The 14,267-nt window shown below is 55.1% G+C and overlaps 4 protein-coding genes; 2 read left to right on the top strand and 2 right to left on the bottom strand.

The window, feature by feature from the left end:
• Positions 1–2,045: 2,045 nt before the first annotated feature.
• CHC_T00001644001 (hypothetical protein) lies at positions 2,046–2,126 on the top strand. Its single transcript, XM_005712524.1, has one exon. It carries the CDS (start codon positions 2,046–2,048, stop codon positions 2,124–2,126), a length of 81 nt encoding a protein of 26 aa, XP_005712581.1.
• A 148-nt stretch (positions 2,127–2,274) lies between these two features.
• Positions 2,275–6,432, bottom strand: CHC_T00009448001 (WD40-repeat containing protein). XM_005712523.1 is given in 2 exon segments: positions 2,275–2,487; positions 2,488–6,432. The coding sequence occupies 1 exon segment, from the start codon at positions 6,430–6,432 to the stop codon at positions 2,488–2,490; it is 3,945 nt and encodes a 1,314-aa protein (XP_005712580.1). The 3' UTR covers positions 2,275–2,487.
• Positions 6,433–9,270: 2,838 nt separating this feature from the next.
• Positions 9,271–9,600, top strand: CHC_T00001643001 (hypothetical protein). The gene has a single exon (XM_005712522.1). The coding sequence runs from the start codon at positions 9,271–9,273 to the stop codon at positions 9,598–9,600; it is 330 nt and encodes a 109-aa protein (XP_005712579.1).
• A 282-nt stretch (positions 9,601–9,882) lies between these two features.
• On the bottom strand, positions 9,883–11,434 carry CHC_T00001642001 (hypothetical protein). XM_005712521.1 is given in 2 exon segments: positions 9,883–10,068; positions 10,069–11,434. 1 exon segment carries the CDS (start codon positions 10,066–10,068, stop codon positions 9,883–9,885), a length of 186 nt encoding a protein of 61 aa, XP_005712578.1. The 5' UTR covers positions 10,069–11,434.
• Positions 11,435–14,267: the final 2,833 nt, after the last annotated feature.

The following is a 14,267-nucleotide window of genomic DNA, read 5'->3' as shown; positions in this document are numbered from 1 at the left end:
ATGCATGCTCCAGCGGCCGCCAGTGTGCTGGAAAGGGTGTGTGGATGGGGATGAGGGAAGGGATTGTTCCGTTGGTGTGGACGGGGGCTCAGATCGGCACTCGACGCGGACGTGCGGAGGCTGGTGGTTGAGTTGGGTTGGGTGAGGGGGTCTGCGCTCGACGCGAGGTGGCGGAGGCGAGGTTGGTGATCGGCGCTCGACGCGCGATTGCGGAGGCGATTTATGTGCTTGGCTGCGGGTTCTGCGCTCGACGCGATGGGGCAGAGGCGAGTGTGGAGCTTGGGCGTTGGGTCTGCGCTCGACGCGTGGGTGCGGAGGCGAATGAGGGGGTATGTAGAGGAGGGCGGCGGGTTGGGTGCCCGGGGTGGTGGTGCTCTTGGCTAGTCTTTGTGACGAACGGCGGAGCGGTTTGTGATCGTGTTGCAGGGTGGGTTTGCGATTCGGGACCATAACCTGTGGTGCAAGGAACGATGCCCGAGTTTACTGAGGGAGACGGACCGTGTGCGACTAAGAAGGGGAGCGGCGCCGGTGGCGGCGGCGCTGCCTGGGGAGCTACATCTGTGCTACGTGTGTACGTGGTACAGGTGTGTGAGCTGTGCATGGGAATCATGTGACATCCTGCACACATTTCATCAAGTTGCGTCGCGGGGGCAACCCCCCGAGATTGTCATTGGACAGGAGGCTTCCTGAAACTCTTTTGCGCAGAACACATTTTTATGACACATTTCTCAAAATCTAGAAATGTGCCACCGTCTCGCTCCTGAAACGTATGTCCACAAATTTGCTCCCCTGACTGACGAGCAGGAGTTGCGCTCCTAATCAATGAGGACGAAGGGCTCTCCGGACGAAACGCAAAGCCGGCCGGGACATGCGTGAGCAGGCATGCCTCCCTCTCACGGTCTGAGTTTACGCGTGATTTACCGAGTGCATACAAAGATACTGTATGTGCCGACGTCACTTGACACTGCCGACCAAATAGTGCCATTTTTGGGGCCTCGCACGGGGCGGCATTAGGTAGGGTCGACTGTACTAGCAATCTTCCAAAAGCTGCTCACGCCCCCCCCCAGCATGTCACACCCTGTAGGCCTGCTCCAGAGTCCACGATGGCTCCACGAGGCTTGTCGCCTCCACTGCCCCTGCAGCCGTGCCATACCCCCCGCCTCCGAATGTTCCTGCCCGCGCGTCTCTTCCCTCACTCATCGCCTCTTCCGATTGTCCTTCCGTTCCCCCCTCCTCTGCAAAACTTCGCTCCTGTTCCTTTGGTCCTGCCTTCCCTGACCGCTGCTCTCTCCCCCGCCGACTGCCCGCGCTGCCCACCGTCGTCCCCCCACTCTGTTAGACAGAGACTCTTCTGCGTCTCTGTCGCCCCGTACATCCTCCGCAAACGCCCATACTCCTTCTCCGCCATGCTTCCCCCAACTTCACCCGCCTCGTGGCAGCCCTGACTCACCACAAACGAGCCCTACTGCGACATACTACCCATGACAGTGAGTCGACCAATGTAGTCCTCGGTCGCGAGTCCCACGTGCTCGGCGCGCCTTCAGGCCTTTATTCGTCTCTCCCATCTGCCTCTGCCCATTCCGTTCCATCCAGCCCTTCCTCGCCTCCTCTAACGCTTGCTGTACAGCCTGCTCTAACACTGCATCCACCAACAAGATCTTCGGCTCCCACACTAAACTATGAGCAATCGCCACACGGTGTCGCACCCGACCGGACAGCTTCGTCCCGGGTTTTCGCTCGCTACTCAATTGTGGGGGTATGCTAGGGCAACAAGAGGAATGAAATGTCCACTTTTATAGAGTCCCGCTTGGCCTGTCAGACCACACTGCTCGTGTGTGGATTTCATTCGCAAATTGTTGTTTTCCAGTGGTGCTACAGACCTCAACATTAACGCCCTCCCCGTAAGGTCTCTCTGCCCGGAGGACTCCATCTACAAACTCGCACAAACTCGCTTTTAGACGGGATAAATATGCTATTTGCTTGGATGGGTATGAGACCGATAATAGGGTCCGCGTCCTCGGCTGCGCACATGTTTTGCACACAGGATGCATCAACCCTTGGCTGAGATGAAGGCTCACGTGCGTGCCGCTTCAGACCACATGCTGTTGATGTGGGCCATTTTTTAGCCGAGTCTTTGCCTTGCCTGTTTTACCTTTTGGTCAGTGCGCGGCGCCTGTGGAGAAACCTGGTCTCACGCCGATGTAATGCGTCGCTTCACTCACTTCGCTGCCACACTCGCGGTCCATGCCGGACATTTTCCTGCAACTGCACAGATCCTAAGGAAAGACACCAGATATTTACTGTAAATGCGCAACGACCTTCCGGGAGTACTGCACTTTTAGTGCATGCAACACGGGTGTGTACGTACTACTCACTGTAACGGGAACGTCCCAAGACACTTCCAACTTCGTCACTTACGACGCAGCCATTTCAATGGTGTGATAAGCAAAAGTGCGGCGACGAGCCTGTTTCCTACCGCCTCGGATGTTACGCAGTCACAACTTTCATGATGACCAACATGCCACTCCTCATGCCAACGGCTACAGTGCCGCGCTCCACGTCCATGTCGAAGGTGGAAACTGGACTTCCAAAGTCTGCCAGAGTGATTTCGGTACCATCTCCCTGTTCGACAAATGCTCTGCCCTCATCACTACCGATGCGGAATGCGTCCAAGTGCCGTACCCGGCCTTCAAATTCATGAGCATTCGTTTCGCAGCTTTGGTCCATGTCAGAGACACCCGGCCACGCTTTCCACTGCAAATCAGAGACACCCGGACGCGCTTTCCATTGCAACACCGTTCCATCAAACGACACGGACAGCACCTTCTGGCTGTCAGCACTCATTGACACACTCCTCACCCGACCCGTGTGCCCGGTCATCGTGTCGCCGATTTGACGTCCCGTCTCAGCGTCCCATACTCGCACCGTCTCGTCACCTGACCCCGACACAACCCGTTTCCCGTCCCCGCTCATCGACACACTCGTCACCCAACGCGTGTGCCCGGTCATCGTGTCGCCGATTTGACGTCCCGTCTCAGCGTCCCATACTCGCACCGTCTCGTCATCTGACCCCGACGCAACCCGTTTCCCGTCCCCGCTCATCGACACACTCCTCACCCAAAGCGTGTGCCCGGTCATCGTGTCGCCGATTTGACGTCCCGTCTCAGCGTCCCATACTCGCACCGTCTTGTCACGTGACCCCGACGCAATCCGTTTCCCGTCACCGCTCATTACGACATCGTATATCTGATCGGAATGGCCTTTGAAGGATTGAACAAGCTCGTGTTCTCTGGTGCACCAAGAAATCAAATCCCCATTGCTGAATCCGATAACAGCACGGGTGCTGTCCGCAGAGAGACAAGCGGCTGTTACGAAGGGTACGCCAGGCGTCACGCTATCGGCACTGTCACTACCTGTCACGCGTGATGTGCCGTCATCAGACACGTCAGCGTCAGCGCCGCCATCGGCACGGTCATTCTCAGGGGCCCGGCGAAAGCAAGAGCAGCAGGCAGCCATTCTTTCGCTAAGCATCTTTCCCACAGTCCTGATCCAGGCGCCTCGTTGTGTCGGATGCCGACTTTCTGCTGCTGCTCGACTCGTCCTAGCCGTTGGCCTTTGGCCTTCTGCCGCTGCTTGACTCGTCCGAGCCATTTGTGTCTCGCTTCCCGTTCGGCTCAGAGCCCCTTCGTCCTCTGATCTGAAAGGGCCGCAAACCGTTTTATTAAATGCCCCGTGTTGGGTACTCTTGAATACTTCCACATCTTCGCTCCCCTCATCGGGATCATACCCCAGTCCAACGACCGCGCCGTCCGAATCGAACATCACCTTCTTAACATATGAATCGCGCGTGTGAAAGGTCTCCAGCAACCTCCCCCCAGCTGCAGTTAGACATGAACGTATTGGGAGTATCCACGGTCTGGGCGCAAACTTCTCGATGTCCAACAAGAAGCTCTCCACGCTCTTCACGCCCCGTTTGTGCATTGTCCTGCTGTAAAGCTGAAAGCAGATACCGGCAACGCTCTCATCGCAAAACGATACACTCAGCCGCGCAGCTTGCATCACCAGAACTATTGCAGACAACTGCTCACTTGCAATCGCTTCTGGTTTCTCACTAGCAAGCTTCCTCAACTCCTCCACCGCTTCTACCAGCTGCCACACAGCTTTTCTTAGCAACACCTTCATTATCCACCTGCTACTAAGAAGCAAGCAGCCCAGCTCTTTCATTAGCTCAGCCCCGACAAGTAGTCGACAAATATTCTCGAAAAAATATCCCTCCTCCGCCTCGCTAGCCTCCTTGGGGACCTGATCTTCAACTACTGCTTCGAGCACATCCCTCTCTTTCCGATAGCTGTCAATCAGCTCCCGACACCAGTGCTTGGTCCAGCCGGGGCCTTCCACCCGCTGTGCTTCGGAGACTGCGAAATCATGCGTAAGATCATGAAGACTTACCCCTTGGCTTTCCGTGTTCGCCAGAACTCGAATGTCAACCAATCCTACACTGCTCATCTGCGTCGCATACTTTCTTGCGATGCTAGCATCGCCCGTTCCCCATAGGTCCCTCAACACTCCCAGAGGGATCACATCCTGTTTCTTCATGACACACAATGCCCGGTGCATATCCGCGAAGCACGGAGATCCTTCGCTGCTACTTGAGTCCAGAAACTGTAAAGACGAGCGCAGCATTGCATGAAGCGACCCATACCCGCCCCTTCCTTTCTGCGCGCCGATTGCCCCGCTCCCTTTACTCTCTTTGATCGTTCTCAGGTACCACGTCCACAACTTTGGTATGTCCCCGGCACGAGACCCTCGTGATTGGCTAACAGTGACTCCTGCTACATTCAGAGCCAGTGGTAGTCCCGCACATATGTCAAGAATCTCCCCAAACGCCTCTCTCGATATTGGATCTTCTACTTCACCACGCGATGCCCCACTCGCATGAATCAGCATGTCGTACGCATTACGCCCTTCTCTCGCCTCAAACTTAACTTGCTCGCCCAGATCTATGAGCGTCGGATCTCTTGTGGAGTACAAGACCCTGCTCGCAGGCTCACCATTTTGCACCGCCGTCCTGGCAAGGCTGGACAGTTTAAACAGGATCCTCTCGTCATTGTTGTTGCGCGACCATACATCATCGAAGATGAACAGGCATCGACGGCCTGCAAACCAAGCTTGAACCCCTGCTAGCACCTCGTCCAGCTCAGCCAGATTGGACAGCTTGTCCGCTTTTTCATGTCCCCCAGAGATGCGGACAGCATTGCAGAGTCGTTGCTTCAGCTCTGCTTCTCTTGCATCTTGCCCTAGAGTTGAAAAATACACTCCGTCCGGAAAGCGCGCGAAAACCTCCCTATCATGTGCAATTGCTCGTAGGGCGCATGTTTTTCCGACCCCGGCTTGTCCAACTGCCGTTGCCCCTACATGCACGGTTGTTCCGTTGCGCAGAACAGCCGCCTTTAGCCTTCTCTCTACTGTGTCTGGCACAATTTCGCCGCCGGAAGAGTCCAAATCAACGAGCACTGTTGGAGAGTTGGATTCAACCGCGAAGCTGGGCTTGAACACGTCGCCTACCGGTGCATGTGAGCGTATCTCACGAACTACGCGAGATCCTTGTCTGCGCGTCTCTCTCACCCCGTGCAATTCCCTCCGTACCCTATCAATGGAAGCATAGAGCTCTTTGACTTGCTTTTGGCGCTCCAATAAGACATCTCGATCTCCGGTGGCTGACGCCAAGGCATGTAATTTACCTTTCGGATTCTCTGTTTCATCCTTGAGTTCCTTGACCAACCCCGAAACAGAGCGCGACACGCCTTGAACCTGTGCTTGCAACTCATTCTTGTGTAGGGGTTCTAGGTCGTGAATGGGGACGTTGGCGACATTCTCCGTCAATTTCTGGAGCTCGAGGTACTGTTTGAGGACTTTTGTGGCCAAGCTTCCGTTATTCTTGTAGGCATCGTGGGTGTCTATGGCTTTTTGCACAAGGCTGACGACCTGCTCTACCGCGCCGACCAGTTCTAGGATACTCAACGGGTCCATGATTCCCGAAGACGGCAAAGCTCTACGACGGAATGGAAGCGCAGGGTACCTGACAGGAGGCGGTAGAAAGTAGATTGTGCGAGTGAAAGCTTTCGGAGTGGTTGTTGTATGCGAGGGGGATGGATACAGGAGGAAAGGATGTGTTTGCGATGCCAATGGGAAGGAGTCTGCGGCAGCACTCCTGGGTGGGTGCCTTAAGTAAAGCTTCACGCATAACGGTTTTTGGTCGTGGTGGGCTTGGAGGCTGTGTGTGTGGGTGGGCAACGATGACTCTGCATCCAACTGGACACATTTCCGAGTCTCAGGGCCATAGGATACAGTAGGATGGAAGCATAAAAGGCTATCGTTGTCGTTTTCTCGAAGACTGTGTGGGTGGGCGGGCGGGCAGCGATGACTTTGCATCCAACGCGACAAGCTTCGAAGTCTCCGTGCCACACACCAATTTTTTGGGGCTGTGATTTTGATTTTTTGAGATCCTGCCCTGTTGATTGGCAAGTACATCCAGTGTCAAAAATCTCAGTGGGCCGTGGATATACTGTAGTACAAGTTCGGGTCCCCAAATATTGAACAGATGAACTGGCACGTTTGGGAAACAATCATAAAAATACTCATTTATGGCTATCTTATAGGTGCAATAGAAAGGTTGGAATCGATGGAATCCGTTTACAGATTCCCTCTCATCTCAATCAAAACAATTGCGACAGGGTCCGTCCATCCGCAACTACTAAAATCACCACAAGGTCTTATACTGCAGCCTTCTTGAATGACGAGGAAGAAGGCAACCCCAGCGTCTCCTCCGCCGCCGCACCCGCTGCTGGCGACAACGGCCACGCCATGCGCGTTCGACATACTGTAGGTAACGCGAGCGAGACCAGCCTTGACAACTCGCGCGCGGCACCGTCCGCGCATACGCGCGCGACTCCGCCTTAGCCTTCGCGCGCGACTCTGCCCTCGTCTCCTCGCCCTGCTCAACCCGCCCAAGTCATCCCTGCCCAGGTCCCCCCGCCCCCGCGCCCCTGGGCATCCCGGTCCGCCTGGACCCCCGCACTGGAGAGCCCGTAGCTCCGCCTCCCGCTGTCACAGCGTATGCCTTCGCCCCAGATTCTCAGTCCGCCGCGTTCCCATCCTTCGAAGCGGCGCAATCCGCACTTCGACGAGGTGCGTAGCTTGCTGAAGTCATGCTTCCCCCCCCATGTCCTCATCCCTGACGTCGCACGCTGGACATATGTCTACTTCCTCGCTGCAGCCACCCCTGCCATTGCCCGAATCTTCGCTCACGCTAAGCTCATCTACGAGGACCTTACCATTCAAACTGCCCCCATCTCTGACGCAGCATGCGAAATCGATCCGTCCGCCGCCGCCGGCGTCGCGTGTCGCCTCACCCGCGAATCTCGCCGCCTCCTCAACCGTCGCACCCCTACTGCGGTGCCCATGCCAGTCCGCGTCGCTCTGGCTATGACCCTGCAGACTCACGCCCACACCATCACAGAACGCCTCGCACGCGCACCCCCTAATGTTCCCGTCGCAACCCCGCTCAACAATGCTTTGCCAACCTCTGCTGCCGCAGCGCTCCCAAATGATACCCGTGACGTACGACAGGGCGCACCTCGCCGCCCTGCTTCTGCATTCTCGATTCAAGCAGCTGGGTCTAAGGACCCTGCTGCCGCGATACGCCTTCAGCCCTTGACGACCCAGACACCTCCAGTCGAAGCGCGCCCTCCCTCTCCTATCGCGCCTTCTGATCGTCCTACAGTCTCCCCGTCCCCTATGCACCGCCCCTCCGGAAAGAGCCCTCCCGCCTCCCCAGCCGCCTTCCCAAACCGCCCACCACCAGCTCCGACCCCGATGGCCTTTCCAGCCTCTCCGTCACCCCCAAATATTCTCCGCAAGCGTCCTTTATCTTTCTCAGCCAAGCTTCCCCCCTCTCACCGGCCTCGTGGCAGCCATGACCCAGCACGAGCGGGCCTCGCGGCCACGCACTACCTAACACAGTGAGTCCCCCAAGTCCTGCCCCCACTGTCCGGGCCAAACGCCCTACCGCTTCCCTTCCCACACCCATACCCGGCACTTCTTCGCACTCAATCTATGGATTTCCCATATTGCTGGTGCGCGGCCGCTCCGCTGCGCCGTCGTCGCTAGAATAGTGATTAATCATTAATTCTACAATGGTACATACCCTAAATCGTCATCAGCCAACCATCGAGCGATGGCGGCGATCATGGAGCCGTTGCATTGGACTGTTGGCTTTCGCGAAATCAAGGCAAGAGCCCGAGCTCAACATTTGCGGTATGTCGTGCACCGAGACGAACGAACGACACCAAAACTATGTATACCGTACGGCGGCGTCCTCGCACCTACCTCCCTCCTCTTCCGCTATCAAAAAGCATTTCACCCCTTGCCTACCAAACAAAATCGACTGTTTTCACAGTAATTGCTTTGAAAACATTTGGCTATTACGGTCGCTCTTAAGAGTGACCGCAAATGCCAAATACAACCCGCGACCTTTCGAAAATGTACTCCTTAACACCAGATCATTTCCTTTTTCGCCATCCTGAACAATGATGCTGGTCCATCTTGCAGACAACGTCTTAGCCTTCGCGCCACGACGGTGAGATAAAGTCGCAAGCGTTCAAGTCGATCCACGACAGGAAGGCCGCGATATAAGCAAACAGTGCGACGAAAACTGTCCCGAAACTTTTGGTGCTGGGCCATCTCGCAGACAACGTTTTCATCGTCCTGTTCGCTTATTGCGCGGTCTGCCTGCCCCGGACGGCCTGGAACGCTTGCAACTTTATCTAACCGTCTTGGCGCAAGGCACACAACGTACGCGTCGCAGGATACTTCGACCTGGCCAACACCAGTGTCCCAGCTATTTACATCGTACTTTAAATTTCGATTCAAACTGAGAACGATACCAAGGAAGTGTTCACGGCGATTGTCGCATTGCTACTTGCGCTGCTGCACTTCTTGCGGACAGCGTAGGGCTTGTGGCAGCTTCGTGTGTTTGTAGCGTGAGCTTCCAAGTGAAAGTTAAAATGCTTCTGGATGCCGAAGAGAGCAAAGATAAGCGCAGGCGAGGAAAGGGCCAGAACGAAGGACATTGTGAAACGGAGGTCCTGTCTGAGGATGAGATGGCGGATGAGCTGTTAGTAAGCGACAAACTCATCGAGAATCGCCTTTTTCGTGGAAATTCCCGTTGTCACCTGCACATCGAAAACATGGATATCACCACATACTCTCATGGCAAGGCGACATTTTTCTCCAGGGCACAATGATACTGGTGCGTGTACTGTCCATAACAATCCGATACGTGTATCATACGGTGTTGCGGCAATGCTTTGGGGGAGAGAGTGTGCCGAAAGCGCGTCAGGTGTCTTACAAACCAGAGGAGGTTTGCCTGCGGTGGTCTGTAGCGTTTGCTCCGCTAGGCTGGGAGGGTGGGTGAAGGAGTTTCGAGTTGCCGCAAAAGAGGACGAAGATTTGTCAGGTTTGAACAATATGCAGCAGTACGAGAATCAACGGGACTACGCTGTAAGCCGAGTGTTAGCCATGGCTGGATTAGTGCTGTGACTGGGAAGTTGCGTACTGACGGGTGAAGACTCAGATGTGTCGAAGACAGAAGTATTGCGAGGGGTGGCCGAGTCAGGCTGGGGTTTTCCGTTTGACGCAAGACAGGTAAATATGATGGAGTCAGCTGAAAAGGGGTACAGGACGTACGCTCTGAAGCTATCGGGGATCATGCAGGAGATGCAGGTTTCATTGGTGAAAGAAATGGAGGGGTTTCATATCGAGAGAGTGGAGTGGCTGGCGATCTTGGTGAACATGGGGGGCGTTTTGCATAACGTTGACATGTCAAGAACGGAGGCCCAGAACACCAAGCTGGAGGAAAGAGAGTTCGAGCCGTTGCCGCACAATGATTTTGCACTGGAGAATCTGCAGGAGCAGCTGGGGATCAGGGAGAACTTCCTTGGGGAAATTGTGGAGGGGAGAAGCATCGTCAGTCTGAGTGCGTTCTCGCTGCAGGAACGGTGCTTTCATTTGGTGTCGAGTGAGACCCGAATGGTGAAGAAGACCGGGGAGCTGATTGAGCTCGCGAACAAAACTTGGAAGATGAGTGGAAGGAAAGGAAGATGCACAGGCCAGGGCTTGGAGACCTGTTTTGTTTAAAAGTGGAGAAAGGAAAACGATGTGGGAGAAAGTTGTGGGTCTGTCTGCGGAGCTATCATGGAAGGAGTGGAATTCCGTACGTTGAGACTCGCAATAGACTCGGGTTTGCGGATTCTGGATTCAGCGATAAGAGGGAGTGCGCATGATTTTGTGGGCGGGATGGAAACCGTTCCGAAAGAAACTTTGCAAACTTGCAGTTGAGAGTGGGAGACTTCTGGAGCAGTCTGCCTTGACACTGGGGCCTGTGACCCTTTCTGGGAGAGACAAGAAGTTGCCTTATACTGTTGACCGTATCGTGGGAAAGAGATGCTCTGTCGGTTATGCAGAAGCAATGCGTGAGTCTCCGTGATGAGTGTCTCACTGTGAGAGAACCACTGCTTATGGGAGGCACGAGGGTTGTGGAAAGTGGCACAGCCATGTCTAACCAGACTCAAGAAATCGAGGACTTGATTGGTAGGGCGGAGAATCTGATTGACATGAACATTTCGGGAGGGCCACTTTTTTGCTCAGCGTAGCGGCACTGGAGAGGAATGAAATTTACGCTCGGTTCAGACGTGTGAGAATTCTGTCGGATTTGGGATCAACAGTGATGTATGTGGCGAGGACATTGAACTTGATACAAGCAGCCCAACTGATCAAAGCCTTTGATGCCAAATTGTTTGTTCCCGGAAATGGAATCAGTTGGACACGATTGCCAATTTTTCGGACTTGTGCGTTGGAAGTGGCGGGGATGTGAAGTGGAGGGAAGCAAAAGGCAATGGTGTTGGTAAGGAAGCCTTTTTCTCTGAAGGAGAGCTGACCGAGTGTGACTTCATGACGTATGATCTTGTTAGAAAGGCTTTATTGGAACGCACGATAAGCGAATACGCGACGTTGTTTTCAAGAGAAGGACTTCGGATTGTGCTGGCTATTGCCGGACAGTGGGCTTCTCGGTTTACTAGTGCGAGAAAGAGAGAATCAGAAATGTGCTTGTTTAAACCCTCTATTATGCGGGAAGTCAGGATGAGAATTCAAGCACACAGGCCATGATTAACCTCAGAATATTTTTGCGCTACCCTTCTGGCAGGGTCAAGTTTGGACATGTAAGCCGTTCTTTACATGTTGGATGCAAGAACCCCACAACCAGGCCATAAACGGCTCTCAGCCAATCACATCACTGTGGAGTTCAGTCTCAGAGCCTCTCAATGGCTTCCAACAACTGCTAAGAGGCATTACGTAGCCACAAATTATCCATATCGACTGAGCAGTAGAAAAAAAGGGGTTTAATTTTGGACACATCCTTTTGATTACTTCATGACCGTTTGCAGCACCCCGATGATGATGCTATGGACTATCCTTGCACCTGTCATTGATCTTCGGCTTCTAGGTCTGTGCTGCGCCCTACTCAGCGACAACAAAGCAGCAGAGGCCACTTTCATCTCAGCTTTGTGCTTTTGTTTGCGCTGTCTTGCCGCGGCGCGGTCGTTCCTTCTCTGGTCTCTCACCACAGCCGCATGGGCCCTGTGGTACAATTGCCAAGTGGCGCTACTGCACTAGGCGGGCGCCAGAGGCCTCGCCAAGTACAGTAGTAAGATGTTAACCGATACGGTGCATACGTGGCCAGCACGTGTAGATGTGGCCACGTGGGAGTCCACGTGTAGTTAGTGGTACCAGCTAGTGCACGTGTACACGTGGTGCGCGACCGATCGGTGGGTTAGTACAGTAGTCATTTTTAGTTACCGTAAGCTACAGTAAGCTGGCTACAGTATGTAAAGCTACTGTAGTCCGTCCGGTGCCACCGCCCTACTAGGGGGTATAAGATAGGGGGGCACCGGGCTGGAGGTAAACCGAGGCAAGCACGCCTCCCCTTACTTCCTACCCTAGTCCTTTACCGTACGGTTAAGTAAGTCCCGCAGGTTTCCAGCTCGCCACCGGTCGTACTGCTCTACACCCCAGTAAGACTGCGCGTGTCCAGTGCGGTGTACCTCCCTTGTCCTGTGCTTCCTACCGTTCCGGATTATTCTACCTGACGCTCCAGTGTAGCGGTCCCCCAAGCTCCCTCATTTTAGGTACAGCCTGTCCTTTTCCGTTTACGGTTTAGCGTCCCTACGGTTGTACCACATTTTTGGTACTCTTGTGGAGGGCCGCCTGGGGTTTCTAGACCCTCACCGTCGAGCTCAGGAAAGAAGACATCCGATTCGGTACGTGGACAAGTTGAAAAACACGTATCAACCCCCGGTTCAAGCAAGAAGTCAAGATGAATCCGACCGGAACCCCTGCGGAAGACTGCGGTTCGGGACGGGGCAGTACTCGCTCCGGCTCAGCCAGGGCGAGTACGCGCAGCGGACCACCCGGGTCCGTGCGCCCCCGTGTCGAAAACCCGGAGTCACTGCTACGGGTGACAGCCGGTACAGGGCAGAACCCAACCAATACGGAGGTGACGGCCCCTGGGGCCGTCCCGGCCCTCGCTGGTCGAGCGGGTACCGAACACCGCTCCCAGTGGGCATTAAATACCCTCTGGCCGCGCATGCAGACGTGGCTGGAGGAAGCTCTCGTTAAAGAGGTTCCTCGCCACGTCGAGGGTGCGATTAACCGAACGGTTCCGCCGCTTGTTGACGAACAAGTCCGGGCCGTCGTCACGCCCGTCATCGACGACGTCGTGGGTGCCCTCGTAGAGCGTGAGCTCCGAGAGGCACTCGACCCTGGAGATCATCTTACATCGTTGGGGCTGAGCCTCCAGACAGCTATCAACATAGCTGTCGAGGCTCGCCTCGCCAACTTCCATCCGAACGGTACTGTAGCTGAGGCACCTCAACCTCCTACAACCGCTACGGCACCTCTCAAATTAATAAGAACCGGAACGGGAGATACAAGACCGACACAGGTATATATGGCACCTCACCCGGAGGCGGGCCCTCACCCGGAGGACCCACCTATATACCTGCCCGAACTTCAGGGTGTTACACGGGGTCCAACAGACAAGGACCCGGCGACCTATGACCGATACGGAAGACACCCTCGCCATGAGACAGAAAATCTGACGAGGTATGGCGAGACAGAAAATCGCTCGTCTTTCCGTTACGGTCCCAAGTCCCGACGCACAAGGCGCGGGCCATTACCGGAGGAAGAGGAGGAGTACTCCGAAGAAGAACCGTACGGTGACAGAAAAGCTGTCCGGCAAGATTACCGTCCCTATCGTCTCGGGCTGGAGCCTGTCATCGAGGAGGTGAATTTCCCTCCGATGGAAGCTCGCCTCATTCGACCAGCGACGAAGGTCGGCGCCATCCGGGCAGCCGGCGAGACCGTAGCCACCGACGCAAGTGGTCTGGCTCAGAGGGCTACAGTACAGACCCCGAGCCGCACGACCAGGGGCGCCGACCGGGTAGAAGTCGTCGGACTACCGAACGGTCAGCCCCCACCAAGAGAGTCGATGTGATTAAACCGCTTAATGATTTATTCACCAAAGCGGTTAATTACAAGACCTACCGGTTGGAACGTCGCAGCGCCCGGTATAATTCCGAGGTCGCGCGGCATATCAGCCGTATCCGCAAGAAGCTGGACGTGCAGATGAAATCTCACACGTTCAGTGGACAAGATCCGATAGCGGTATTGGGCTTCCTTGCCCGGTTTAAGATGGCTTGCGACCATAATAGGGTAAGCCAGGGAGCTGCCGTATGGTGCTTCCAATTCTACTTAACCGGACAGGCGCATGATCTACTGCAGTCCCGCCTTATGGGTAATACCATGGCGGTGAACGCCGAGCAACGCGACATGCTCGAGAGTTACGAGGAGGTAGTCAATTTCCTTTTACGGACCTACGCTACGGACGAAACTATCGCCGAGGCCTACACCGAAGTGGTTTCCTTCCGTCAGAGTTCTAACATGACGGAAGAAGCCTACAGCAATCAGCTGTGGGACAAGGCCCTCCGATGCGGTACTGTCTTCTCAGACCGTCGGCTCAAGTCGCTGTACGTCGAGGGGTTGCTCCCAGCGACGTGCGCGCAAGTGCGAAATTATCTAGCGACACACGCCACGGTAGACTACCAGGCGGTCGCTAGGTACGCACAAGCCATCGGGGAGACACACCGTTC

The sequence above is a fragment of the Chondrus crispus genome, genomic scaffold (genome assembly GCF_000350225.1).
Source record: "Chondrus crispus Stackhouse genomic scaffold, scaffold_106, whole genome shotgun sequence".
NCBI lineage: Eukaryota > Rhodophyta > Florideophyceae > Gigartinales > Gigartinaceae > Chondrus > Chondrus crispus.
Note: the sequence above shows the minus strand (reverse complement) of the source record. Positions and strands in the feature narration are given on the sequence as shown.

Coding starts and splice junctions, on each gene's coding strand:
- CHC_T00001644001 (XM_005712524.1), top strand. CDS start 2,046: ATGCATCAACCCTTGGCTGAGATGAAGGCTCACGTGCGTGCCGCTTCA.
- CHC_T00009448001 (XM_005712523.1), bottom strand. CDS start 6,432: ATGCAAAGTCATCGCTGCCCGCCCGCCCACCCACACAGTCTTCGAGAA.
- CHC_T00001643001 (XM_005712522.1), top strand. CDS start 9,271: ATGGCAAGGCGACATTTTTCTCCAGGGCACAATGATACTGGTGCGTGT.
- CHC_T00001642001 (XM_005712521.1), bottom strand. CDS start 10,068: ATGAAAGCACCGTTCCTGCAGCGAGAACGCACTCAGACTGACGATGCT.